Source organism: Sceloporus occidentalis, unplaced genomic scaffold, assembly GCF_023333645.1.
Source record: "Sceloporus occidentalis isolate IW3139 unplaced genomic scaffold, rSceOcc1.0.p SCAF_255, whole genome shotgun sequence".
Taxonomy (NCBI): Eukaryota; Metazoa; Chordata; class Lepidosauria; order Squamata; family Phrynosomatidae; genus Sceloporus; species Sceloporus occidentalis.
Window position 1 is genome coordinate 449,839 of NW_028317235.1, and position 27,737 is coordinate 477,575.

The following is a 27,737-nucleotide window of genomic DNA, read 5'->3' on the forward strand; positions in this document are numbered from 1 at the left end:
TTTTTTGGACGTACTGGTACATCCATAGGGGACTGAAGGGGTTAACCTTAAAAAGTTTTAATAGTAAATATTAATGCACATGTTAACTATTTCATAAAAACTATGATTGAGAAAAATGCATTTCTTGTTTTTATTTCATTTTATTTGCCAACCTGCCCCTAGTTATGCACATCTGACCCCAGGCTTGCCACTCTTTATCATAGTGTGAGGCACGGAGCTCTACCTCGCCTCGGGAGCGCCCCCCCGAACCACCGGCCTCTCTGCGGCACGGCCGCAAGGTAAGCTGCATCCAGGCTTGTGGTCAGCACGCGCTGCGTCTCACACACGTTGAGGGGATGACGAGAAGGGGCTTAGCCTCCTTGAGTGTGGCAGCCTGTCGGGTAGACACTAGGGGGAAGGGAGGGGAGGCAGAGACTTCTGACCACCTCCTATCAGGTGCCAAGGGGGGGAGGAGACCATAGGAGAGGGGGAGGGGATCCTGATACCTACCCCTATATAAACCATGCAGACACCTCACACAGGGATTACTAGTTGAGCTGTGTACCTATTTGTTACCTGTTCCTTCTATCTACTTCGAAGTCTTCCTGGTTTTGACCCTTGCTTGTGACCCTGTTATTGATCTTTGCTGCCTGCCTCGACCCCTGGACCGTGACCACGATACTGATTGTTTGCTGCCTGCCTCGACCTATGGACCGTGACCCCGTGGACTGTGACCCTTGCTTAGGTGTTCTGGACTTTGTTATGTATTCCTGCGCTACGCTTCTCATCCCGGCTTGACACCTAGACATGCCTTATGCCTCCCTGATATGCCACCCTGCACCTGATATGCTATGTACCCCAAGATATGCCACATACCCCCCAGATATGCCACTCTGCCCCCCCAGACTTACCAATCCATCCCTGCGTAGACATTTTCTTTCATTTGCCAACCTGCCCCCCAGTTATGCACATCTGACCCCAGGCTTGCCACCCTGCCTCCAGATATGCCACTGTGTCCCCTGGTATGTCTTATACCCCCATATGCCACTGTGCTCCCTTGATATGCCTTATACCCCCTATATGCCACTGTGCTTCCTTGATATGCCTCATACCCCCTATATGCCACTGTGCCCCCTTGATATGCCTTATACCCCCTATATGCCACTGTGCCCCCCGATATGCCTTATATCCCCCTATATACCTTATACCTCCTTGCTCCAGACCCCCCGGTGTCTAATGAGGGCAGCTGGTGAACGTCTGTGCGATGCACATGGACAAACCTCTGCTGCTGGCTTTTCCCTGGAGCTGCTATGACTAAGTACTGGAAGTTTATGTCACACCGGTGCTTCAGCAGAAATGGAGGGCAGTAGCGGAGGTTGTCTGCGCTCATCGTGCAGACGTCCACAGGCTGCAAGAGAGGAGGATGAATGTCTGCACCATGACAACCCCTTCTACTGCCCTCCACTTCCGCTGGGGCTTCTATGATGGAGCGACGGAAGGTCATATCAAGCTGGTGCATTTGCTCTGAAAAAACCCTCATCTTATATTCGATAAAATCAATTCAACTAATCGATAATGAAAATCGTACTCAGGAGATGTTACTGAACACATATTGAGATGTTGTTTCACAGTGACATAGACCAGGAGCGGTAAATTCATACCTGAAGTACAATGCGTGTGAAAAACACACAAAAAATAGCACCACAAATTTTGGTTGGTAAAATTAGTGCTTGGAAATTGTTAGAATACCCTGCATGTGAAATACCCCTGGGTGTCTAGTTTTTAAACATATATGGTTTGACGGGGTAAATTGAACTGAACGGCTTCAATGATCTTCCAAAAAGGATGTGTGGGCAGAATTGTCAGCATTTTTCAGACTTCCATTTTGACCAAATGCATAGATGGTATCACTGTACTGGGGAAATGTTGCTGAATACATATTAGGGTGGTGTTTGGGTAAGGCATAAACTAGGAGCTGTAAATTCATACCGAATGACTACTGCGTAGCCGGAGTGAAGAAGTTCCCTGGCATGGCTCAACTCCTGATGTGTTTGTATGCATTGACAATAGGGGTTTTTACTCGTAGTATATTGTGGGACAATGGCTCTTAACATTTTTCAGTGTTGCTGTTTAGCTGTGATTTTCTTCTCTCATTTCGTGCTCCCACACATATTATATATTGTCTTTTTCAGGACAAACAGGGCTTTCTTTAGATACCATTATTTTTATCATATCATCTAATTTACTATAAAAAAAAAAAAAATGATAAAATGTGTATTTTTTGTTAAAAAAATAATTTCTCACTTTTTAAACAAAAAAACTTTTACTCATCTGCAAAAACTAATGAAAAAACCCGCTAAATAGATTCTACTATTTGTCCTGAGTTTAGAAATACCCAATGTTTTTATGTTTTTTTTGCTTTTTTCTGCTCGTTGTACAGGTAGCGTTTTGCTATTTCAAAACCATTTTTTCAAATCTGGTCATTCTTCCCCCCATGTGCCATTTCAGATATCTTTTGAAGCCGGCCAATGCAATTTACCCCATCAAATCATATATTTTTAAAAATACCCCAAGGTATTTGAAATGCTGGTATTTTAACCCTTTCCATGCACTGATTTTACCACCAGCCTTTGTGAAACTTTATGGTAGTAAAAATGTTTTGTATTTTTTTCACACACGTTGTACTTCAGGTATAAATTTATCGCTCCTGGTATATGTCCGTGTCGAACAACACCCCAATGTGTGTTCAGTAACATCTCCTGAGCGCAGTGATACCCCCCATGCATGGGTTTGTTGGGTTATTTGGGAGGTAAAAGGCCGCCTTTGTGAGGTGTGTATTTTTTTGCCATTTAGACATCTGATCCTACTGCCCCCATGTCTCAAATTTAGGACATATTTGAACCCGGCCAATTCAATTTACCCCATCAAATCATACATTTCATACAACTAGACACCCTATGGGCATTTGTAATGCCAATATTTTAACTCTTTCCATGTTGGAATTTTTGTGAAGATAAAAAAAATTGTAGGACTTGCTTATTGAAAACTTTTTTTTTGCCACAGTGGAGATTTTTACATGTTACCATATTTTGAATTTTTTTTTTTTTTAATTTTTGAACAATACTTTTTTTGTTTATTTTTTTTTACTCATCACTGATTAGTGAGCTGGACTCCATTGACCTTGCATGGTTGGATGCAGTACTTGCATTCAACCTGAAGGAGGAGCTCGAGAGTTCTCAAGAGGGTCTGGATAGACCCTCTGTGAACTCATTCAGTTTTCTATTGTTGATGCCATCCTGTGAATGACGGCAACGTCATTTACAGGATGGCACTTGTGGTTGCTCTTCGGAGCAATTACAAGGCTATCGGGTAGGGGGTAGTTTATGCTTTGGAAGCGATTCCAATCGCTTCCTAAGCTGTTTTAGCCGCCGCGATCTTTGATGATTGGTGCGGCGGCCATTTTTCTTCAGGGGAGGGCTTTCCTCCCCGGATCCACGGTCAGCCCCACCGATCGCGGCGTAAATGCGATCGCGGTCGATGCAGCTATTTAACGGCAGCCCGTACATGTACGGGCATTGTCATTATCGCGTTGCACGGCAACCCTGTACATGTACGTGGATTGTCGTTAAGGGGTTAATGTATATTTGTGTAAGTGTTAACTACCTCATTAACCCGACTATAAGACGACTCCCCAAAACGTGAATAATAATTTAGGAAAAAAAAGCCTGAATATAAGACTACCCTATAAGAAAAAAAAGTTTAACTAGTAAATATTAATTCACATGTAAACTATTTTTTCATATTTAATAAAAACTATGAATGAGAAAAATGCATTTTTCCTTTTTATTTCCTTATATTTGCCAATATGCCCCCAGTTATGCACATCTGCCCCACAGATATGCCTTTTACCCCCTTATATGCAATTCTGCCCACCAGATATGCCTTATACCCCCCTATATGCCATTCTGCCTCCCAGACATGCCTCTTTACCCCTATTTGCCACTCTGCCCCCCAGATATGCATTATACCCCCTATATGCCACTCTGCCTCCCTGATATTCCTTTTACACCCCTATATGCCACTCTGCCTCCCTGATATTCCTTTTAACCCCCTATATGCCACTCTGCCCCCAGAAAGCCCTTATACCCCACCATATGCCACTCTTACCCTCCCTGACTTACCAGTGCTTCCCTAGACTTATCCCCTGTGCTTCAGATTCCTTGGTGTCTAGTGGGGCAGCCGGTGGAGGTCTGCGCGATGTGCACAGACAACCTCCGCTGCTGCTGCGGACACTTCTGCCGGGCTTCTATGAATGAGCACCGGAAGGTCATGTGATGCCGGCGCTCCGTCATAGAAGCCCCAGAGGAAGTGCTGGCATCAGTGGAGGTTGTCTGCGCACATTGCACAGATGTCCACCGGCTGCCAGAGAGGAGGATCCGGGTCCCCTGCGGGGGATCTGGATCTTTGTCTTGTAGTCAGACCTCTATTTGAGGTTTGATTAGAAGACCTTGAATATAAGACGATGGTTATTTTTCAGAGCATTTGCTCTCGCCTTATAATCAAGCAAATACGGTAATTTGTACAGTGCTGCATAATTTGCTGGCGCTTAATAAATAAAAGGACATATTTCAAATTTGTGACTTTATTAATTAAAAAAAAATGTGTTATTCCCCTTGATTACCTTTTATTTATAAAAAAAAATCATAAATGAAGATTTTGTGTTCAAATTTCATTACATTTATAAGTAAAAAAAAACATGTTAATACACATTCAATATAACTACTCAGGGAATGTTTTTTTTAGGTCTGACTATGAGACCGGATCCTCCTGTCTTATGCCCCCCATTTAACACCCCCCCCCCAAACTTACCGGTGCGTGTGACTTCCTGGTGTGTGGTAAGGGTAGCGGGTGGACGTGTACACGATTCGCGCAGGCAACTTCCGCTGCAGCTGGGGCGGATGGACATAAGGCATTTCTGTAGGCAGAGTGCTCTATGATATGTCGTTAACCCTTAATGCCACTCTGCCCCTAGATATGAGTTTTAAGCCCCTTTATGCCACTCTGCCTCCAGAAATGCCTTTTAACCCTCTATACACCACTCTACCTCCTGAAATGCCTTATACCCCTATATGCCACTCTGCCCCATAATATGCCTTTTAACCCCCTAAATGCCAGAGAGGCATATAGGGGTATAAGGCATTTCTGGAGGCAGAGTGGCACACAGGGGGTCAAAAGGCATATCATGGGGCACAGTGGCATATAGAGGGTTAAAAGGCATATCATGGGGCACAGTGGCATTTAGGGGGTATAAGGCATTTCTGGGGCAGAGTGGCAATTCTGGGGGCAGATGTGCATAACTGGGGGGCAGGTTGGAAAATAAAAGGAAATAAAAACAAAAAAAAAATGTTTTCTCAATCATAGCGTTTATTTAAAAAAAAAAAAAAAAAATAGTTTACATGAATTAACATTTACTAGTAAAACTTTTTTTCCTATGGGGTCGTCTTATAATCGAGCAAAAATGGTATATAGTTTTTCTAGGTTAACCAAAACCTTTTACTAGGAATCAGTAAACAAAAGGATGCAAGAGGAACATTGGGCCAGACCCCCAGTGCTCAAAGGGTTAATAATATCAAATTCTGCCCCATTCCTAACTTTAAAAGGAATTGCCATGTGACAAACATGATGATAGATTATTGCCAATGAAACTTAAAAGGTTTTTGTGTTGTATTTATGCTATTAACCCGTTCATGACAGTAGCTGTTTTAACATTTCTGCTGTGCTTGTGTTTAGCTGTAATCTACTTCTCTCTCATTTACTGTACCCACACAAGTTTATATATTAACTTTTTCACAACAATAAGGGTTTTCTTTAGATATCATTATTTTGATGTCATCTAATTTACTATAAAAAAAATTATAAAATGTAGTGATTCGGAACCTTGCTCCTGATATTCAGGGTTTATGATATTCATTTGTATTTCCAATGCTAGTATTTTTGCATTTCACTCCCCCAATAGACATACTTTTGGTATGGATTTTTAACTCCTATGTCACTGTCAAACACCACCCCAATATGTGTTCTACAACGTCTTCTCAGTAATAATCCCTCATCTGTCTCTATTGAAAGCAGAAAAACTTAACCAGGGAGCATACTGTTTGCACATGCTCAGTAGCACCCCCATTCTAGTCAATGGGATCCCAATAAAATCAGAGTTTATCTAGCATATGATTCGCTGATGTTACTCCCATTACATAGAAAACAATAGAATTTGATGGCAGATAAAAACCATTCGGCCCATCTAGTCTGCCCATTTTTTTTTTATGTAAGGGGTTTACATCCCTTTTGGTCAGGGAAACTTTATGTCCATCCCATGCTTGTTTAACCCCTTCATTCCCCTATGGACGTACCGGTATGTCCAGAAAAATCCCCTATGAATTTACCGGTAAATCCTGCCCTTCTTGCAGCGGCAGGGACACATCCCTGCCGCTACACAGGAGATCAGGCTGTTTGACGAGCTCCGGAAAACTGTTACATTTTTAAATGCCCGGCTGACGTCACCTGGAAGGTCATCGGAGGACAGGATATCCCCTCCAAGGTCTGTCCAGACCCTGCTGGGAGATCCGATACCTCCGATGAGGCACAGACACTGTGATCTGTGGGGACTTGCATAGAGATCACAGTGTGAACGGTACAGGGGGATTGTAGGGAGGAAAGTGATTTTAAACCATGTTTCTCACTCTTCACCGATGCTGAAAAACGAAATGAAAAAAATTGTCAGGTATTTAAAGAAAAAAAAAACCCACTAATACAATAAATAATAATTCAAAAAACAATAGTGAGCTAAGTGATGTCATTGTGACATCACTGGCATTAATAACATGTTCAAGAGGTCCCTAAAAGGACCTCTAACCATACTGCACTTACAGTGCATTTAAAAAAAAAAATACATTTAAAAAAATACAAAAAATAAAATTAAAAAATATATATATAATGGGATTATGGGATTGCAACTCTAATTTTAAACGAATAAACCAAAAACACCCACAAAAGTTTATATTTCCGTAAAGTAGACAACCCAGACCATCGTATCAGGGGTAGTTGGGCACTCTTCACCCAGCTATTTGGCCACCAACCACTGTCAAAGGTGGCCACAGAAATTATTTCCTGCGCTTTTTTTAACCAACACTTCTGTGTTGAATAGATTTTTTTGCTTTTTTGTATTTATGGCAGAGAAACCCGGCCAAAATTGTTTAGCTGCATCTCCTGATAACGGAAATACCCCACATCCTTATTACCCTATAGGATAGTATTTTTTATACTTATGGCTTAACGGGTTTGGGGGTTGTGAACGGGGGCAGGGGGTTATACTTTTTAGATGTTGTGCTAGGGCAATGGGATGTAAGGGTTTTTTCTTATTTTTTTTCAGTTATCTTTTTTATAATTTTTTATTTTTGTATTTTTTTTATCAGTGCAGTATGGTTAAATACAAAAAAAAAAAAAAATTTTATTAAAAAAAACACTAAAAAAATCCTGTCCTCCAATGACCTTCTGGGTGACGTCAACTGTTATCCGGTGCTTGCGCCGGCAGCTGTTACAGCTGATCTGGAAGCAGAAAGCCAGGACACATCCTAGCCGCTGCAAGATGGTCAGGACGTACTGGTACGTCCATAAGGGTTACTTGAGATGCGTTTTATGGACGCTCTGTAACGGTACCTGTAGTATCCATTTTTGTCCACAGAGTACATGAGCTCATCAATACATGGCCTCGGATCCACTTTCTCCTCCCATGTGCCTTCCTTCCAGCCTTCTGCATAGCCTTGCAAAATGTAAATCTGTTCAACAAATGGTCCTCCAGATTCTGTAAAAGAAACAAACTGGGACTTAGCAAAACACCTCAGTTCATATTTTGGCCTTTTGTTGTGCCTTTTGATGGATTTATACAGCTACAATTATATTGTCCTTTAAAACGGCACCGAAATGAAAATTCTGGACCGACCGGAAACCGAAAATTCAGGATGCACTTGGTCGAAACTGAAAATGCCTCCCCATACCTTTAAAAAAAAAAAGGGAGGCAGGGTGGCATATAAGAGGTATAAAGAATATCTGGGGGGCAGATGTGCATAACTGGGGGCAGGTTAGCAAATAAAAGGAAATTAAAACAAAAAATGCATTTTTTCATAGTTTTTATTAAATATGAAAAATAGTTTACATGTAAATATTTACTAGTTTAACTCCTTTTTCCTATAGGATAGTCCTATATTCAGGCTTGTCTACTGTTCATAAATGTTGGTGAACACAATTTGGTTTTTTTTTTCTGCAGTTGCACATATTCCATACAAAATATATTATGAAATCTAAAGCAACATATGCAAAAAAACTAAAATTGCAATTGGTGATAAAATCCTTGTTTGAAAAGTATCAAAATGACCCTAGTTGTACACCTTCGCTTATCTACTGTCCATAAACATATCATTTTGGGGGGATAATCAGTATCTGTGACAACTATTGCAGTTATTAGCCTACCATGCCAAATTTGAAAAAAATACATTTTAAAAACATGATGCATGCCTTGCAATATTGCCCTATACTGGTAAAAATAGATGAAAATCCTGTCCATATTGGGTGGTTTCCAAATCAGGACAAGTTAATGAATATATTTTGGATAATTTTTTCCCATTGGTTCAATGTGTGTACAATTTGTATGTATACAAAACTGTAAAAAAATTTGCTTTTTCCATTTTGTCCCCATTGTTTCAAGTTTATTTCAAACAAAACAATGTACTACCCAGCTTAATATGGTTTCAAATTAAAGTCCTACTTCTGTTGAAAAAAACAATATATGATTTGTGTGGGTGCACTAATTGAGAAGAGAGAAATTACAGTTGAAGAAAGACATAGCAAAAACACAAAAACGGCTCCGGTCTTTTAGCGCAACCTTAGTAACAAAAACCCGGTCCTGAAGGGGTTAATGTCTAAAACCTTGGCAACAAAAGCGAGTACACCCCTAAGTGCCATGTTGAACTTCCAGTGACCAGTATGAGAGAGTGTGAGAGCAGTAACACCAAATTTAACACACCCGCTCCCCATTCACACCTGAGGCCTTGTAACACTGAGTCACATGACACAGGGGAAATGGCTAATTGGGCCCAATTTGGGCCTTTAGGGGTGTACTCACTTTTGTTGCCAAGGTTTTAGATTATATATATATATATATATATATATATATATATATATATACACAGAGGGGCAAAAAAGTATTTAGCCAGCCACCAATTGTGCAAGTTCTCCCACTTACAAAGATGAGAGAGGCCTGTAATTTTCACCATAGGTACACTTCAACCACGAGAGACAGAATGAGACAACAAAGTCCATAAATCACATTGTCTGATTTTTAAAGAATTTATTTGCAAATTATGGTGGAAAATAAGTATTTGGTCAATAACAAAAGTTCATATCAATACTTTGTTATATACCCTTTGTTGGCAATGACAGAGGTCAAACATTTTCTGTAGGTCTTCACAAGGTTTTCACACACTGTTGCTGGTATTTTGTACAATTCCTCCATGCAGATCTCCTCTAGAGCAGTGATGTTTTGGGGCTGTCGCTGGGCAACACGGACTTTCAACTTCAAATGCTTCTTACAAAGCCACTCCGTTGCCCGGGAGGTGTGTTTGGGATCATTGTCATGCTGAAAGACACATTTCATCTTCAATGCCCTTGCTGATGGAAGGAGGTTTTTACTCAAAAGCTCACGATACATGGCCCCATTCATTCTTTCCTTTACACGGATCAGTTGTCCTGGTCCCTTTGCAGAAAAACAGCCCCAAAGCATGATGTTTCCACCCCCATGCTTCACTGTAGGTATGGTGTTGTTTGGATGCAACGCAGCATTCTTTCTCCTCCAAACACGACGAGTTGAGTTTCTACCAAAAAGTTCTACCTTGTTTTCATCTGACCATATGACATTCACCCAATCCTCTTCTGGATCATCCAAATGCTCTCTAGCAAACTTCAGACGGGCCCGGACATGTACTGGCTTAAGCAGGGGGACACGTCTGGCACTGCATGATTTGAGTCCCTGGCGGCATAGTGTGTTACTGATGGTAGCCTTTGTTACTTTGGTCCCAGCTCTCTGCAGGTCATTCACTAGTTCACCCCGTGTGGTTCTGGGATTTTTGCTCACCGTTCTTGTGATCATTTTGACACCACGGGGTGAGATCTTGCGTGGAGCCCCAGATCGAGGGAGATTATCAGTGGTCCTGTATGTCTTCAATTTTCGAATAATTGCTCCCACAGTTGATTTATTCACACCAAACTGCTTGCCTACTGCAGATTCTTCCCAGCCTGGTGCAGGTCTACAATTTTGTTTCTGGTGTCCTTCGACAGCTCTTTGGTCTTGGCCATAGTGGGGTTTGGAGTGTGACTGTTTGAGGTTGTGGACAGGTGTCTTTTATACTGATAACAAGTTCAAACAGGTGCCATTAATACAGGTAACGAGTGGAGGACAGAGGAGACTCTTAAAGAAGATGTTACAGGTCTGTGAGAGCCAGATATCTTGCTTGTTTGTAGGTGACCAAATACTTATTTTACCGAGGAATTTACCAATGAATTCATTAGAAATCCTACAATGTGATTTCCTGTATTCTTTCCCCCCATTCTGTCTCTCATAGTTGAAGTGTACCTATGGTGAAAATTACAGGCCTCTCTCATCTTCGTAAGTGGGAGAACTTGCACAATTGGTGGCTGACTAAATACTTTTTTGCCCCACTGTATATATTAGGGCTGCAACAACTAATTGATAAAATCGATATGAAAATCGTTGCCAATGAATTTCATTATCGATTAGTTGAATCGGTTTTATCGATTATAACATGAGGGTTTTTTCAGAGCAAACGCTCAGAAAACGACCCCTCGCTTTATAATCCAACCTCAAATAGAGGTCGGATAACAACACTAAGATCCAGATCCCCCGCAGCGTTGCAGGGCACCCGGATCCTCCTCTCTAACAGCCGGGGGGAGAGCTGTGTCTGTGCGATGAAGTTCGGATCCGATTCTTCAATGTCACTCACAGCAGTTACTACTTCCCAGTCCCTCCCTGCGGTCACACTGTTGATTGGCCCCGTCACTTTCCTTATAGCGTCCACATTGCTCAGCAACTCATTTAACAGTAAGTATAAAATTAATATTTCGGCTGTTGAAAGTTAGGGGAGGTTGTGGTTAATGTAAGGGCAGTTATGCTTAATGGGGTCTTTAGGGTTCATTTAATGCTGAGGACTGAGCGTTAATTTAATTCATTTAATAAGGTTAACTTAAGGTGCAGTTAGAGGTAAAGGGGTGCAAACTAAGGTGAATCTAAATCCTGGGGGCAGTGAAGATTAATCCTGTATTTATTTATAAAAGGATAATAGTGTCAGTGTGCTGTGAACGAGTCTGTGAATCTACGAGGGCACTCAAACTAAACTTCGGGGCTGCAAGCGTAACTGCGTGTTATACGCATTCTGGCACTCAGTGTATCAGAGCAAAGCGTCAGTGCTACACACCAGACTGCGCGGGTGATGTCACTGAAGTACTGCGATCGTTCTGGCATGTAGTAATGGTCCGTCCACAGAGGAGGCAGAATAAAATCGATAATGAAAATCCTTGCCAACGAATTTCATTATCGATTAGTTGAATCGATTTGTATTGATTATAAAATGAGGGTTTTTTCCAGAGCAAACGCTCTGAAAAATACCCCTCGTTTTATAATCAGTTTGTGACTCACAGCAGCAGCTCCTACTTACCAGTCCCTCCCTGTAAAAACGGTGACAACTGGCCCCGCCCCTTCCTTCTGCCACACCCACATGGCTGTGACACTCATCTAACTAAGTATAAAATTAATATTTGGGCTGCTGAAAGTTAGGGGAGGTGGGGGTTAATTTAGGGGATGCTGTGGTTAATGGGGTGTTTAGGGTTAATTTAGGGGCAGTTACGGTTAATGGGGTATTTAGGGTTAATTTAATGATGAGGACTGAGGGTTAATTGAATAAAGTTAACTTAAGGTGCAGTTAGAGATAAAGGGGGGCAAACTAAGGGGAATCTAAATCCTGGGGGCAGTGAAGATTAACCCAGTACTTATTTATAAAAGTATGATGTCAGTGTGATGCGAACGGGTCTGTGACTCCATGAGGGGACTATGAGATATCTGGGGGGGGGGGGTACAAGGCATATCTGGGGAGGACGGAGAGACATATCTGGGGGTATAAGGCATATAGGGTATATAAGGCATATGTGGGGAGGGCAGTGTGGTATGTCTGGGGAGGAAGGAGTGGTGTATCAGGGTGTATAAGGCATATCTGGGGCCACAGTGGCATATCTGGGGGTAGACTGGAGTGGCATATCTGGGGAGGGCAGCGTGGCATGTCTGGGAGGCAGTGTGGCATGTCTGGGGAGGAAGGAGTGGTGTATCAGGGTGTATAAGGCATATCTGGGGGTAGACTGGAGTGGCATATCTGGGGAGGGCAGCGTGGCATGTCTGGGAGGCAGTGTGGCATGTCTGGGGAGGATGGAGTGGTGTATCAGGGGGTATAAGGCGTATCAGGCACAGTGGTATATGTGGGAGGCAGCGTGGCATGTGTGGGAGGCAGCGTGGCATGTCTGGGAGGGAGCGTGGCATGTCTGGGAGGGAGCGTGGCATGTCTGGGAGGGAGCGTGGCATGTCTGGGAGGGAGCGTGGCATGTCTGGGCTCAAATGTGCATAAATTGGGGGGCTGGTTGGGAAATAAAGACAAGAAATGCATTTTATTAAAGTTTTTTTTATTATGCTGTTTGTATTTAACATCATTTGTTTATCAAATTATTTTAAATAAATGAAAAATTTACATTCATTTTTTTATCCAATTGAAAATAATCGTTCGTTGCAGCCCTAAAATACAGTATATATATTTAATATAGCAATCACACTCCCATAATGCACCAGCAGCCAATACATGCTGATACCTGGCTTGCTGCCCCCTTCGTGTATTGATGCTGCCAGAAGCATGAGGTCTGCACATCACTTACAGCCTCCCTGTCCTTTAAACTTATTTTAAAGAAAAAAATATTTTTAAAGAAAAAATACATATTAGGGAAATACTAAAACAGTATTTTATCTAATGAACAAGAATACATGTATTTTAACATTTTTGGTATCTATTATGCAGTTAGGCAGAATATGTATACAAAAAATACGTATACAAAACAGAAATTTGGAAAACCAGTAGCCATTTTAAGGTCCCCCCCTTAATTCATAATGCACCTTACTTATTGATATTCCCTTCTGCCCCCCTGATATGCCACTTGGTGCCCCAGAGATGCTTTATGCCCCCTAGAAATGCCACTCTGCCCCCAGACTTACTAATGCACGCCCAGACTCCCTGGTGTCTAGCGGGCCAGCCGGTGGACGTCTGCACGATGCACACAGACAACCTCCGCTGCCAGCACTTCCACCAGGGCATCTATATTGGAGCACCAGGAGGTTGTGACACGCCGGTGCTCTGTTATAGAAGCCCCGTCGGAAGTGCTGGCAGCGGAGGTTGTCTACGCGCATCGTGCAGACGTCCACTGGCTGCCGGAGAGAAATATCCAGGTCCCCCGCAATGCTGCAGAGGAACTGGATCCTAAACCTGCTGGAAAAAAACACCCGCTCAGGCAATACGAACTGCACATCCCTGCGCTAAACCCGGATTACAGGTTTAAGGGGGGAGTGTGGCCTACATTAGGGCAAATACTGTATATAAAGAAGCTTTACTTTACGAAGATCAAGGTAGATAAATGGAACAGCCTCCCATGAGAAGTAGCAGAGGCTACAGCAGTGAAAGAATTTTAAACATGCAGGCAGACTAGATAGGACGAATGGTTCTTCTGGGACGAGTGGTATCTGCAGAGAAACTGTTCATTTCTATTTACCTGCTATGAAATCTTCATACTCAATGACGGGGATGTTTTGGTTTAGACATTCAAGATCAAAGAATTCAGCCCAAGGTATGCGAAACTGGTGGATGTTAGGGCTCTGCCAATGATACAGGCGACCCCAGGGAGGAAGTACTAGCACCCAGTTTGAATGCTTGAGTAAGGTTTTAAGAAGGGAGGCCATGCGGATATATACATCTCTGCGCAAATTGAAACCTTCTGGTGGATTCACATCATATAACAAGTACCTAGAACAAAAAGGAAAGATAGGCATATTATTAAAACAAATCATGGTGCAAAATATTACAATACTAATATATATATATATATATATATATATATATATATATATATACATACATATACACACACATACACCATTACATAAGTTATGGTGAGTAAAGGTGATGGAAAACTCTTACACTTAAAGTTAAGTTCCATCACCTTTACCCACCATAACTTATGTAATGGTATTTCTTGGCTACCCCAAGCCTCAAGTATTAAGCCAGTATCACAACCTCATGCTGATGAGTCCCATTAAGGACGAAACAGCTGTCCATGAGTAGTGATCTGGCTATTGCACCTCTTACCCGAGTTTTATCTAAAGGCTGTCTTGTACAGCGGGCAATTACTTTCAAGGGATCCATGTATTAAGTGGATATAGAGGCAAAAGGTGATTATTGTTGACCTTATTTGCATGCGCCTACCCAGAATCTATATATATATATATATATATATATATATATATATATAAATAAAAACACACACTATAACTGCCCTTGCATAAAGACTGGGGACAGGTGAAGACATTTGGTAGAAAGACAACAAGAGACCACAAGAAAAGGATGCTTCAGGTTAGTCAAGCGCCCTTTTTTTTTTTTTTTTTTTATTCAATATACTTTCATCTCATCACCAGACAGCATTGCCCCAGTTTCCTTAAGCTAACCCTGACACCCAAGACATTCCCATACAAAAAATACAGAAAACATGTAGAGATGCAACTAACGATTATTTTTTCGATTAATGAGATAAAAAAAATACATGTCAATTTTTCATTTATTTAAAATAACTGGATGTTAAAAACAAACGTCAGAATAAAAAAAAAACCTGATAAAAATGCATGCACATCTGAGCCCAGGCCTGCCACACTGCCTCCCAGATGTGCCTTATATACCCTATATGCCTTTTACCCCCAGATATGTCACTCCGTACTCCCAAGATATGCCTTATACCCCCCAGATATGCCATAGTGTCCTCAGACTCGTAGATTCACAGACTCGTTCTCAGCACACTGACACAATACTTTTATAAATAAATACAGGATTAATCTTCACTGTCCCCAGGATTTAGATTCCCCCTAGTTTGCCCCCCCTTTACCTCTAAGAGCACCTTAAGTTAACCTTATTAAATTAACTCTCAGTCCTCAGCATTAAATTAACCCTAAAGACCCCATCAACCATAACTGCTTCCTAAATTAACCCTAACAACCCCATCAACCATAACTGCCCCTAAGTTAACCCTGAAGGCCCCATTAACCCTGAAGACCCCATCAACCATAACTGCCCCTAAATTAACCCTAAACACCCCCATCAACCATAACTGCCCCTAAATTAACCCTAAACACCCCCATCAACCATAACTGCCCCTAAATTAACCCTAAACACCCCCATCAACTATAACTATAACTGCCCCTAAATTAACCCTGAAGACCCCATCAACCATAACTGGCCTTAAATTAACCCTAAGCACCCCATCAACCACTGCCCCTAAATTAACCCTAACGACCCCATCAACCATAACTGCCCCTAAGTTAACCCTGAAGATCTCATTAACCATAACTGCCCCTAAATTAACCCTGAAGAACCCAACCATAACTGCCCCTAAATTAACCCTAAACACCCCATCAACCCTAACAACCCTATTAACCATAACTGCCCCTAAATTGGCAATGATTTTCATTATCGATTATTATTGATTTTATCAATTAGTTGTTGCAACCCTAAAAACATACTTCCCCCAGAAGCACTACCGTAAATCATAACACTACTTTAGAGAACCCAAATCTTGTGAAGACTTTATTCACTATAAATCTGCTATGCTCTTACAACTCTGAACTCTTGGTAAACCAAATCCCCCCCATGTAGAATATTGAAAAAATGTCAGTTTACATTACATTATATTTATTTATAAAGCGCCGGCAGATTCCGCAGTACAGTTACAGTCAGAACAATTTAGAAACACATACAACAACAAACTGGTACAAAGGAGAAGAGCCCAGCTTTCTAATCACAGTGTGATTAGTAAACAGAAATTAAAAACTAAAATAAAAATAGGAAGAAGAAGAAAAAAATAGTAAAAAAAAAAAAAAAATAGTAAAATGTAAAAAAAAAAATTAAAAAGGCAAAAAATAAATAAATATATATATATATATAAAAATATTTTTGTGAGCAAGTCCTAAAATTAGTTTAAAACAATTCTCGCATGGAAAGAGATAAAAAATACTGGCATATTGAGTGCCCATGGGGTGTCTACTTTCAAAAATATATGATTTGATGGGGTAAATTGAATTGGCCCACACGGGGGGAGGAATGGCCAAACATCTAATTTCCAATTAGAAAAATGCACACGTCCCAAATGTGGCCTTTTAGTTCCCAAAAAACTCGACACTGTACTCAGGAGATGTTGCTGAACACATATTGGGGTGTCATGTGACAGCGACATATACCAGGAGCTGTAAATTCATAAATAAAGTAGGTGTGTGGGGAAAATACACAAAAAATACTACTGCAAACTTTGAAAAAATGCTGGTGGTAAAATGTGTGCATGCAAAGAGTTAAAATACCAGCATTTGAAATACCCTGGGGTGTCTAGTTTTCAAAAATATATGATTTGATGGGGTAAATTGCATTGGCTGGCTTCAAAGATACCCAAAATGGCACATGGGGGAAGAATTACCAGATTTGTAAAAAATGGTTTTGAAATAGCAAAACGTTACCTGTACTTATTGCCCTATAACATGCAGAAAAAAGCAAAAAAACATTGGGTATTTCTAAACTCAGGACGAATAGTAGAATCTATTTAGGTTTTTTCATTACCTTTTATAGATGAGTAAAAGATTTCTCAACAAAAAGTTAGAAAAAGTCATTTTTTTCAAAATTTTTCACCATACTTTAATACTTTTTTAATAGTAAAATAATATGATACAATCAAAACAATGTCATCTAAAGAAAGCCCTTCTTGTCCTGAAAAAAACCAATATATAACTTGTGTGGGTACAGTAAACAGGAAACAAGAATATTACAGCTAATCATGCCTTTGTCACGAAGGGGTTAAAGTAAATATGGCGACTGTTTGTGTCCATTTAAAGTAAAAGAAACCCAGTAAAATTAAGCATTACAATAATACATAATTGAGTCTTCTGTAAGTACATTGACAACAGCGATTTTGAACTTACCTTTTGAAAGCTCAATTTGCTTAGGAATTTCAGTTTTAAGTAATTCACAAACCTTTAAAGTGCAGAGACGCACGACTATACAAGGGTAATAAATAATTTCATATTGAAAGTACGTGACCAGAATGCTTGCCAAGAAAAAGTAAATCAGGTTGACAACATAATACTCGTGCAACATTAAGTCAGATATATTAACTGATCTGGGCGACGACCGCTTTATATGTGGCATTAGGGGCCCTATGGAAAAGTGCCACGTTCCAGCTCGCACCCACCTCCTTTGTTCGGCTGCAGCCCCGACATGCAGAGAACACGCTGATTGTCCAGGGCTAAACTCCCCTTCACAACACCAGGCCTGGGTAAAGATCAAGGCGAAGAGACAAAAACCTGAGAAGAGAAGAGACCAGACCGGATGAGACTCTACAGCCATATCCCAGATCAGCTCTGCAGGTTACGTTGCCGCAACCCCTGGCATTCCTTTCTCTATTGAAGCTCCGGCAGTACGTTGTCATGGCTGGCTTCAGCGTTGACAGTTTCCGTTCTTCCGGAAGGTGTCGAGTTGCCATTACCATACGAACTACAGCACGACGTATTTTTATTTTGTCATCTAAATTCTTCATTTACAAAGGATACATTTTCTCGTATATCGCGTGATAAGCATTTCTTTGCCAGCCAGTGTACCAAATTAAAATGTGTACAGACCAAAGAAAACCATTGGGATTACCGGTATATACAAAAAGCGATGTTGCTCTGTTAGGGTAGTAAAGAGTCTTATCACAAAGAAAACACATTTTGCAGTTGGCAATTAATTTTTTTAAACGGCAAACGCAAATCCATGAGGTGTATATTTCTGAAAAAGCCATCTAGGCTATTTTACAAGGATAATACTGAAGCCTGCTTATTAACCCCTTCAATCCCTGGGGTTTTTGGTTCCTCAAAGCCCGGAGCAATTTTGCCATTTTTGCGCTATGTCGGTTCAGCGATTATTCACTTTTCCTGTGAATAGTGTACCCATGTAAACTATATATTGTTTTTTCAAGGAAAGATAGAGCTTTCTTTTAATACCATAGTTGGAGGATTAGCTGAAAATTTAGAATTCGAAATTTAGTAAAAACTAGCAAAAAATCGAAAGATTCACCTAATTTTTTTTAAATGTTCCCTCTGAATCCTCACAAAATTAGGTAAAGTGACAGAAAATTCCATCCAAATTTATCAATTCAGGTGTCCTGCTTTCAGAAATACCTAATTTATATAGAATTTTCATACTTTTCCAGCACATAAAGCCAACATACTATAAGGTGTACATTACTTTATACAAAGCCATAAATTTTTTTTTAGGTATGATGGGACTATAACTCTAATTTTAAACAAATAAAACAAAAACACCCACAAAGGTATATATTTCTGTAAAGCAGACAATCCAGGCTATCCTATCAGGGGTATTTGGGCATTCTACATGCAGGTATTTGGCCGCCAATCACTGTCAAAAGTGGCCAGATCACTTTGTAGGCAGAGACAGCGATTGCAGAAAAATCTGCAATCGCGGTTTCAGCTGCCACAGGCAGCTTCAGGGAAGAGGGGGTGTTGAATGGGTGGGGACCTGATCCAACACCCCCCTGCTGCCTGATCGCTCCATGAGAGCGTCAGTGCAGCGTTAACCCCTTCAATGCTGCGATCGCGGCATTGAAGGGGTTAATTCCCGTTTTGTAGGGGGCTCTGCTGCTGGTGGTCTGCCTGGAAGCCCAGGCAGACCAGCAACAGCAAAAACGACCCCCCAGAAGTCCTCTGATCAGTCCTGTAGGACTGATCAGAGAGACTCCTCCCCTACAATCTCCAGTCTATTGGAGATTGTGTCCCAGCTGCCAGAGGCAGCTTCAGGGACAGGGAGACAGGGTTCTTTGGTCTCATGTGGAGACCAGACCCCCCCACCCTTCCTCAGTTAACCCCTACCCCACCTCTTCCTCAATTAACCCCTTCAATGCTGCGATTGTGTATGACCCCCATCGCAGCATTGCAGGGGTTAATATATATCAGTCAATGCTGTGCTTCAATGGAGCATCAGTATTGAAAGAGTTAAAAAAAATGTAAAAAAAAATTAATAATAATTTAAAAAATTAATTAAAAAAATTAATAAAATAATAATAATAAAAAAAAAAAAATAACAGCACTGACCTGAAAGTCCAGGGTGCTTCCAGGTCAAATGCTAGGCTGGGCTGATCAGATCGCTCCTGGCCAATAGGAGTGATCGGATCATTATGGCAGCCCACGGATGACCCTGCTCTACAAAGAGAGAGGGGTCATCTAGGGTAATAATGAAAAAACACAAATTATTAATAAATGAAATAATCATAATTATTATCTGATCACTTGTCGGTGACATTTTAAGTCGCTGATTATTGATCGGTCTCCCTGATTGATGTCAGCGGCCTAAACCTGTCACTTACAAGTAATCTGATGAAAAAAAATATTTAAAAAAATGTAAATGCACATGTTCCAGTTTTGCCCTGATAGCTTCCTCAAAAAGTGCATGAACCATGCATGTGAGGTCTTGTTGGAATCAGGGGATCTTGGTGAACAAAATGTGGTGTTTTCTTCCACTGTTGCACTTATGGTGTGCAAGAAATTCAGTGCAACATTGAAATGTATGCGTTACAAAAGCAGTAAAATAATTTCCCTGTGAAGTTTGGCAGACATAAGTGAAGAAATGGCTAGCTGAAAACTGTCAAAACTACCCTAGTTGATCACCTTGACTTGTCTACTGTTCATAAATATATACTTTTATGGGTTAATTTACAGTGGGGGGCTTCCAAAATGTCCCAAATGGGATATGGGCCCAGGAAACCAATTTCTGAAAATTCCAAATGTGAAAACGAAAATGCGCATGTTCCAGTTTTGCCCTCATAGCTTCCTCAAAAAATGCATGAACCATGCATGTGAGGCCTTGTTGGAACCGGGGGATATTGGTGAACACAATTTGTTTTCTGCAGTTGCACATATTCTATACAAAATATAATATGAAATCTAAAGCAACATTGCAACATATGCAAAAAAAATATAAAAATACCTCAAAATTTGGCAGCAATTGGCGATAAAATCCCTGTTTGAAAAGTGTCAAAATGACCCTAGTTGTACACCTTGACTTATCTACTTTTCATAAACATATAATTTTGGGGGGATAATCAGTATCTGTGACAACTATTGCAGTTATAAGACTACCATGCCAAATTTGAAAAAAATTACATTTCAAAAACGTGATGCATGCCTTGCAATATTTGCCCTATACTGGTCAAAATAGATAAAAATCCTGGCCATGTTGGGTGGTTTCCAAATCAGGACAACTTAATGAATATATTTGGGATAATTTTTTCCCATTGGTTCAATGTGTGTACAATTTTTATGTATACAAAACTGTAAAAAACAATGTACTACCCAGCTTAATATGGTTTCAAATGAAAGCCCTACTTGTGCTGAAAAAAACAATATATGATTTGTGTGGGTGCACCAATTGATAAGAGTGAAATTACAGTTGAAGAAAGACATGGCAAAAACACAAAAACGGCTCTGGTCCTTTAGCGACACGTTAGTATCAAAATCCCGGTCCTGAAGGGGTTAATTGCAGGCAGAAGTCATATTATTGTTATTATTATTATTATTATTATTGTGAGCGGGGCGTGTCAAGACCCCGCGACCCAGAGGATTCGGGTCTTGACCCGGAGAATCGGAGGAGCAGTCCTCACCCGGCAATCTCCGGGTCAAACCCGGAGAGTTCCCAGGTATGATGATGACGCTACGTAAAACAATAAATAATTTCATTCGATTTTATTGTAAATGTTGATTTTGCTGATTATGTAGGTTTGCCCACTGACAAATACATGTTCTGTCTATAATTATAATGGTAGGATTATTTGAACAGTGAGAGACAGAATAACTACAAAAAATCCAGAATTACGCATTTCAAATAAATTATAAATTGATTTGGATTTTACTCAGACCAAAGAGCTGTCTAAGGATGTCAGGGACAAGATTGTAGACCTACACAAGGCTGGAATGGGCTACAACACCATATCCAAGCAGCTTGGTGAGAAGGTGACAACAGTTTTATTATTTGCAAATGGAAGAAACACAAAATAACTGTCAATCTCCCTCAGTCTGGGGCTCCAGGCAAGATCTCACCTCGTGGAGTTTCAATGATCATGAGAACGGTGGGGAATCAGCCCAGAACTACACAGGAGGATCTTGTCAATTATTTCAAGGCAGCTGGGAGCATAGCCACCAAGAAAACAATTGGTAACACACTACGCCGCAAAGGACTGAAATCCTGCAGCGCCTGCAAGGTCCCCCTGCTCAAGAAAGCACATGTACAGGCCCATCTGAAGTTTGCCAATGAACATCTGAATGATTCAGAGGAGAACTGGGTGAAAGTGTGGTGGTCAGATGGGACGAAAATCGAGCTATTTGGCATCAACTCAACTTGCAGTATTTATAGGAGAAGGAATGCTGCCTATGACCCCAAGAACACCATCCCCATCGTCAAACATGGAGTTTGAAACATTATGCTTTGGGGGTGTTTTCCTGCTAAGGGGACAGGACAACTTCACGGCATCAAAGGGACGATGGATGGGGCCATGTACCGTCAAATCTTGGGTGAGAACCTTCTTCCCTTAGCCAGGGCATTGAAAATGGGTCATGGATGGGTATTCCAGCATGACAATGACCCAAAACACACGGCCAAGGCAACAAAAGGAGTGGCTCAAAAGAAGCGCATTAAGGTCCTGGAGTGGCCTAGCCAGTCTCCAGACCTTAATCCTATAGATAATCTGTGGAGGGATCTGAAGGTTCGAGTTGCCAAACATCAGCCTTAATGACTTGGAAAAGATCTGCAAAGAGGAGTGGGATAAAATCCCTCCTGAGATGTGTGCAAACCTGGTGGCCAACTACAAGAACTGTCTGACCTCTGTGATTGCCAACAAGGGTTTTGCCACCAAGTACTAAGTCATGTTTTGAAAATTGGTCAAATACTTATTTCACTGAGTAAAATCAAAATAAATGTATAACTTATTTGAAATGTGTTATTCTGGATTTTTTGGAGGGGGGTGTATGAGGTATATGTGCTGTAAGATATAGAGGGGGGGTATATGAGGTATATGTGCTGTTAATATATTGGTGCAATGGGGAAAATTAGTATTGTATGCAGAAATGTTTGAAAATGTCACTTGCTGGCAAATGGGCTGATATTTGAAGTTTTATACCATTTTTTTATACAAAAAAAATTATTTTTTTATAATTTTGTAGATATACCGTATTTGCCCGAATATAGGCCGCACTTTTTTCCCTCACTTTAAGTCTTTAAAGTGGGGGTGCGGCCTATATTCGGGGTCTATCGCCCGGCGCCCGGGACATGGAGTTAGCAGCATTAGGATACAGATCCCCCGCAGCGGTGCAGGGGACCTGCATCCTACTCTCCGATACGCTCAGACAGCCTCCCCTGCCGGCACTTTCCATGGGCAGCGGCGATGCACGTAAACAACCTCCGCTGCCGGCATGTCTGTTCTGTGTGCCCTATCAATCTCCCTTGCCGGGAATTCCCACGGGGGGGTCCCGGCAAGGGAGATTGTTAAAGCACATGGTGCAGACATGCCGGGAGCGGAGGTTGTTTACGCTCGCCGGTGAACGTCTGCGCGATAAGCTTTAAGAATCCTCCTTACCAGTGCAGACTCCCGGAGTCCCCGGTGTCTTGCGGGGCACATCTATTCTGCCAGAAGTGCCGGCATTGGAAGTTGTATACCGTTCTGCGTAGAATAGATGTCCCCCGCAGGACAACGGGGACTCCGGGAGTCTGTACTGGTAAGTCTAGGGGAGGGGGACACATCTCGGGGGGGATACAGAGTGGCAGCATATCTCGGGGGGGGGAAGAGTGGCAGAATATCTCGGGGGACACACACAGAGTGGCAGCATATCTCGGGGGGGGAGAACACCCGGGGGGGGCAGACTGGCAGCATATCTATTACACTTTAAATTACATTTTTTCTTTAAAAAAAGCACCTTACTTGGGTGCGGCCTATACTCGAGCCAGTACGGTATATGTGAGAAAACTCTGCCTAATCCAGTTATAATTGTATCATTATATATTTATTATCGCGGTTTCAGTTATAATTAGACTTGCGCATTCGTCTTCGGGCGAACATGAAAACGAGCACGAAGAGGCCGTTTTTTTGTTCGTTCCGAAGACACGCCGAAGAGAATACAGTGCCGGCAAAACGTAGGAGAAGACGAAGACTCCCAACCACGAAGAATCGAAGATTCTTCGTGATCGTCTTCGTTTTTGCCGCGCAGCCGCCAAAATTTCAAACAGGAGTGAGCTGATCTCGTCTGTCCAATCAGCTCACTCTTGTGACGTCACGCTAAGGGTCTCGTCCAATGCCTGTGCTGCTGTTTTTTGAATTCTGAAGGCGCCTTTATAAGACCAGAGCTTGCCTGAGAGATCCATTCATTTTTCGCTGTGACTGCTTTGGCAACACTGCTGTGCTGCATCCGAGCGTTACAGAGAGATTGTTCTGTTCTGTGTGAGACTGGTAAGCCTTAGCCTGCCATTTCTCACAGTGTACTTCATCCTCACTTCAGTGCTACTTAATATAATTAATAATAATAATTTGATTAATTTAATTTTTTTTAATTTCATTTGTCATCAACTGTAGTGTAAGTGCTGTTGAGTTGACAGTGCACCCAGTGTCTCAGTGGCACTGGGGTGCCCTTGCCCTGGGCTGGCACTAGTGCCTACTGCCTGTCCTGCTTAAATAAATTAAATAGAATGTATAAATAATAATTTAATAGAGTCTATAATTTAATAGTTCATTATAATATTATATATATATATATATTTGTCAGTCCTATATATATATACTATAGTATACTAGTGTAGAGTGTACTGTAGACATTCATCTACTAGTGTCTAATTTAAAATCAGTAATATTAATTAATATAATTAATAATTGAATTCATTATAAAATTATATATATATTTGTCAGTTATAGTTAGTAATAGTATACTAGTGTAGAGTGTACTGTAGACATTCAAGACATCTACTAGTGTCTAATCTAAAATCAGTAATATCAATAATTCTATAATTCTTTCTTATCTTAATAGTTAATTAAATTAGCTATAAATAAAAGTAATAATATTAATTAATTACTACTAGCGTATAGTTCAGCTAATCTTATTAGTACTGGTGCTGCAGCTCTATAGTTTGTGCTTTGTTTTAGCAACAGCAAGAGACCAAGTCAATTTTTCTTAATTAATAATCTTTCATTTTATTTCATTTGTTTTGCTCACCTCAGTCCATCAGTGAAGTGAACTTGTTGGGCTAGTGAGTGCAGCCGCATAAGTGCTGTGTTTTTTTTTGATCAGCAAGCAGTGACGTTAACTGTTTTGCAAAGATTTTCTCATTTATTTTACATTTTATTTCAATTTTATTAAAAGTACCTTTAGTGTTTTGCTCACCTCAGTCCATCAGTGAAGTGAACTTGTTGGGCTAGTGAGTGCAGCCGCATAAGTGCTGTGTGTTTTTGTTCAGCAAGCAGTGAAGCTAACTGTTTTGCTGTGACATTTTATTTTATTTCTAATTCTTCAGCAAACCAGGAATAATGGAGCGCATACACATGTGGGGAGAAAAGACAAATCTAATGGTGTAGTATTATAAATGAAAATAATAAATTTTAGTGTGTAAGTTGCACTTACAAAAGGACTGAATAAAGCAGGCTCATCAAAATGTCAGGCTTCCAAAAGTTGGGTGCAGTGTTCTATAAAAACAAACATAAACCGGGATGGTGCAATATCTTCTGTCAACTGATCTTAAAAGATCAAAATGCACTTACGATTCAGAAGAAGCACAACTCAGCGAGTATTGTGCAAAAGCGAATGGAAATCAAACATCCGGTGTATGGTGAAAAATATCAAATTTATTCTCTCTACGCGTTTCGCCGATGGGTCGTCGGCTTCATCAGGAGGAAAATAAATAACAGTAAAACTGCAATCAGGATCAAACAGCAGCATAAAATCAAATAGTAAAGTTCCGTATGTCTTCTAGCGTCCATTTAAATAGATGGGGATCCTTCCGGGTACGTCATCACGTCCTCGCGTCCTTAATCGCGTCATCGCGTCATCGCGTCATCGTTCCATCTCCATGGGGATGCGTGCCGGCGTTACTGCAATCCAGCTTCTGGATTGTATAGCGGCATCACCTCGCTCTGACTGAAGGGGCGTGTCGGCGTCACCGCGTCTCTGACTGGAGCTGCGTGTCGACGTCACCGCCTCTTGAGTTAGAGTTCTGAATTTGCATATGCAAATCCTTCGGTACAACATATAGTTTCTTTCTTCATTGTCTATATACAGCTAAAAAACGACTCGTATACCCCATGGAGTTCTATGGTTAATTAACATATCTTATCTTAATCCCGGAAATCACCAATGGTAATAAATAAACTTGAATATACTGCTGTATATAATCATGATGATAAATAGTTAAAATAACATAAAAATACTATATGGTGTAAATCTAAAGGAGTCCTAGACATTTTGAATACTTTACAAGATAAAGGAAGTATATACACAAAGAAAAATGAAGTTTTAAAGCTAAAAATATTAAAAATAGAAGAATCAATTATAGATAATAAAAAGAAAAAATTACAGAGAGATAAGGATGACTATCAGAAAGGTACACACAGAATAGTTTCTAGAACACATAATTCCTTTGGCCAGAAGGAGAACTCACATTGGAGACAAAACAAAAGAGCACAAGAGAATAGACACTTGGTTTCTCACCGTAACACTTATACACAAAGAGAAAGGAACCAAAGATTTCACTATCACAACGATAAATTTTATCGTGATAGGACATACACAGAAGAGAATCCTTCTTCTACACTACAGAATAAAGCTAGAATTGAAAATCAGTCTGATAGGTATAAACACTTGAGATCGGATACCCCCAACGATTCCAAATATTCTTTTTTAGACAGGGAGCGATCCCGAAGGAAGGGATCCACAGAACAACAACCCCCTGTAGGTCTCCCAATAGAAACAAGAAACAGGTTTTCCACATTTCTACATTCACCAATCAAGAAACGGAAAACCATAAGAGACCGAGAGGTTGCAGGGGACAGGGACTCAGACTAAAATCCACCACCAAATCAAATACCAATGACATAATAAATCTATCAAGGGTTATGTTAAATCCAATTGAAATTGAATTGTTGTCAAAAGGACTTAAGTTTGCACCCAATAAGGGTCCTAATAGTTTTAATCTTTTTATGGACACCCAAAGATTCCTCAGAAAGTTAACGGTCAAACGTTTCTTTCTAAAAAAAGAACAGAATAACATTTACACGTGCGATCCCCAGGAGCCCATTTCTTCAGATATGTACAAACATACACATTTTAAACCTAAATCAAGATTCTACCCGGAATTTGAAAAGAGCGAATACATTCAAGTCTTCTCGGACATGCTTTTGCAGGAATTTGAAAAAATTGAAAAAAATAACAAAAAAAGAAGTTTTAATTTATCCAAAAAAGAACAGGACTCTTTGAAAAAATTAAAAGAGGATAAACAAATTGTTGTGAAGGCAGCCGACAAGGGGGGGGCCATAGTAATTATGGACAGGTCTTATTACATTGAAGAAGCTAACCGTATTTTAGGTGATACCACTACGTATCAAAAATTATCTAATAATCCTACACAATTATTTAAAACTAAATTTATAAATCTATTGCAAGAAGGTAAAGAAAATAAGGTTTTAAATATTCATGAGTTTAATTTTCTAAAAACAGAATTTCCGAAAGTGGCAATTTTTTATTTTTTGCCGAAAATCCATAAAAATATTACATGCCCCCCTGGTAGACCCATTATTAGTGGGATTAACTCCCTAACAAGCAACACTTCACAATATGTAGATCATTTCCTGCAGAAATATGTCCGTCTCGCCCCTTCATATGTCCAAGACACCAAACATATTTTAAAAGTGGTACAGAGTATAAAATGGCAACCGGAATATCTATGGGCCACTATCGATGTGTCATCATTGTATACTGTTATTCCACATAATCTGGGAATTGAGGCCGTAAACAAAGTCCTTCAAGGTGATAAAGAAATGGACCCTTTACAGAACCAGTTCATTTTAAAATGTATAGATTTTATACTCCATCACAATTTCTTTTGGTTTGAGAATAATTTTTATTTACAGCTCTGTGGCACCGCCATGGGGACCAGATTCGCACCAAGCTATGCCAATCTATACGTGGCTGATTGGGAAGCCAATTACATCTGGTCCCATAATCCGTTTGGTGAGAGTCTGGTCCTCTGGCGACGCTACATCGATGATGTACTCATTAT

General features: G+C 40.6%; 1 protein-coding gene across 1 annotated transcript in view; it reads right to left on the reverse strand.

Annotated features, from left to right (window-relative positions):
* The window catches only part of LOC149275959 (GDP-fucose protein O-fucosyltransferase 2-like), a 64,782-nt gene that overhangs the window by 23,514 nt on the left and 13,531 nt on the right, over window positions 1-27,737 (reverse strand). Inside the window, exons 2-5 of the mRNA XM_089504077.1 lie at window positions 23,059-23,203; window positions 17,629-17,740; window positions 13,903-14,153; window positions 7,693-7,837 (exon numbers count right to left, since the gene is read on the reverse strand). Of these exons, the coding sequence (XP_089360203.1) occupies window positions 7,693-7,837; window positions 13,903-14,153; window positions 17,629-17,740; window positions 23,059-23,203 (653 nt within the window). The remainder of the gene's footprint in view (window positions 1-7,692; window positions 7,838-13,902; window positions 14,154-17,628; window positions 17,741-23,058; window positions 23,204-27,737) is intronic.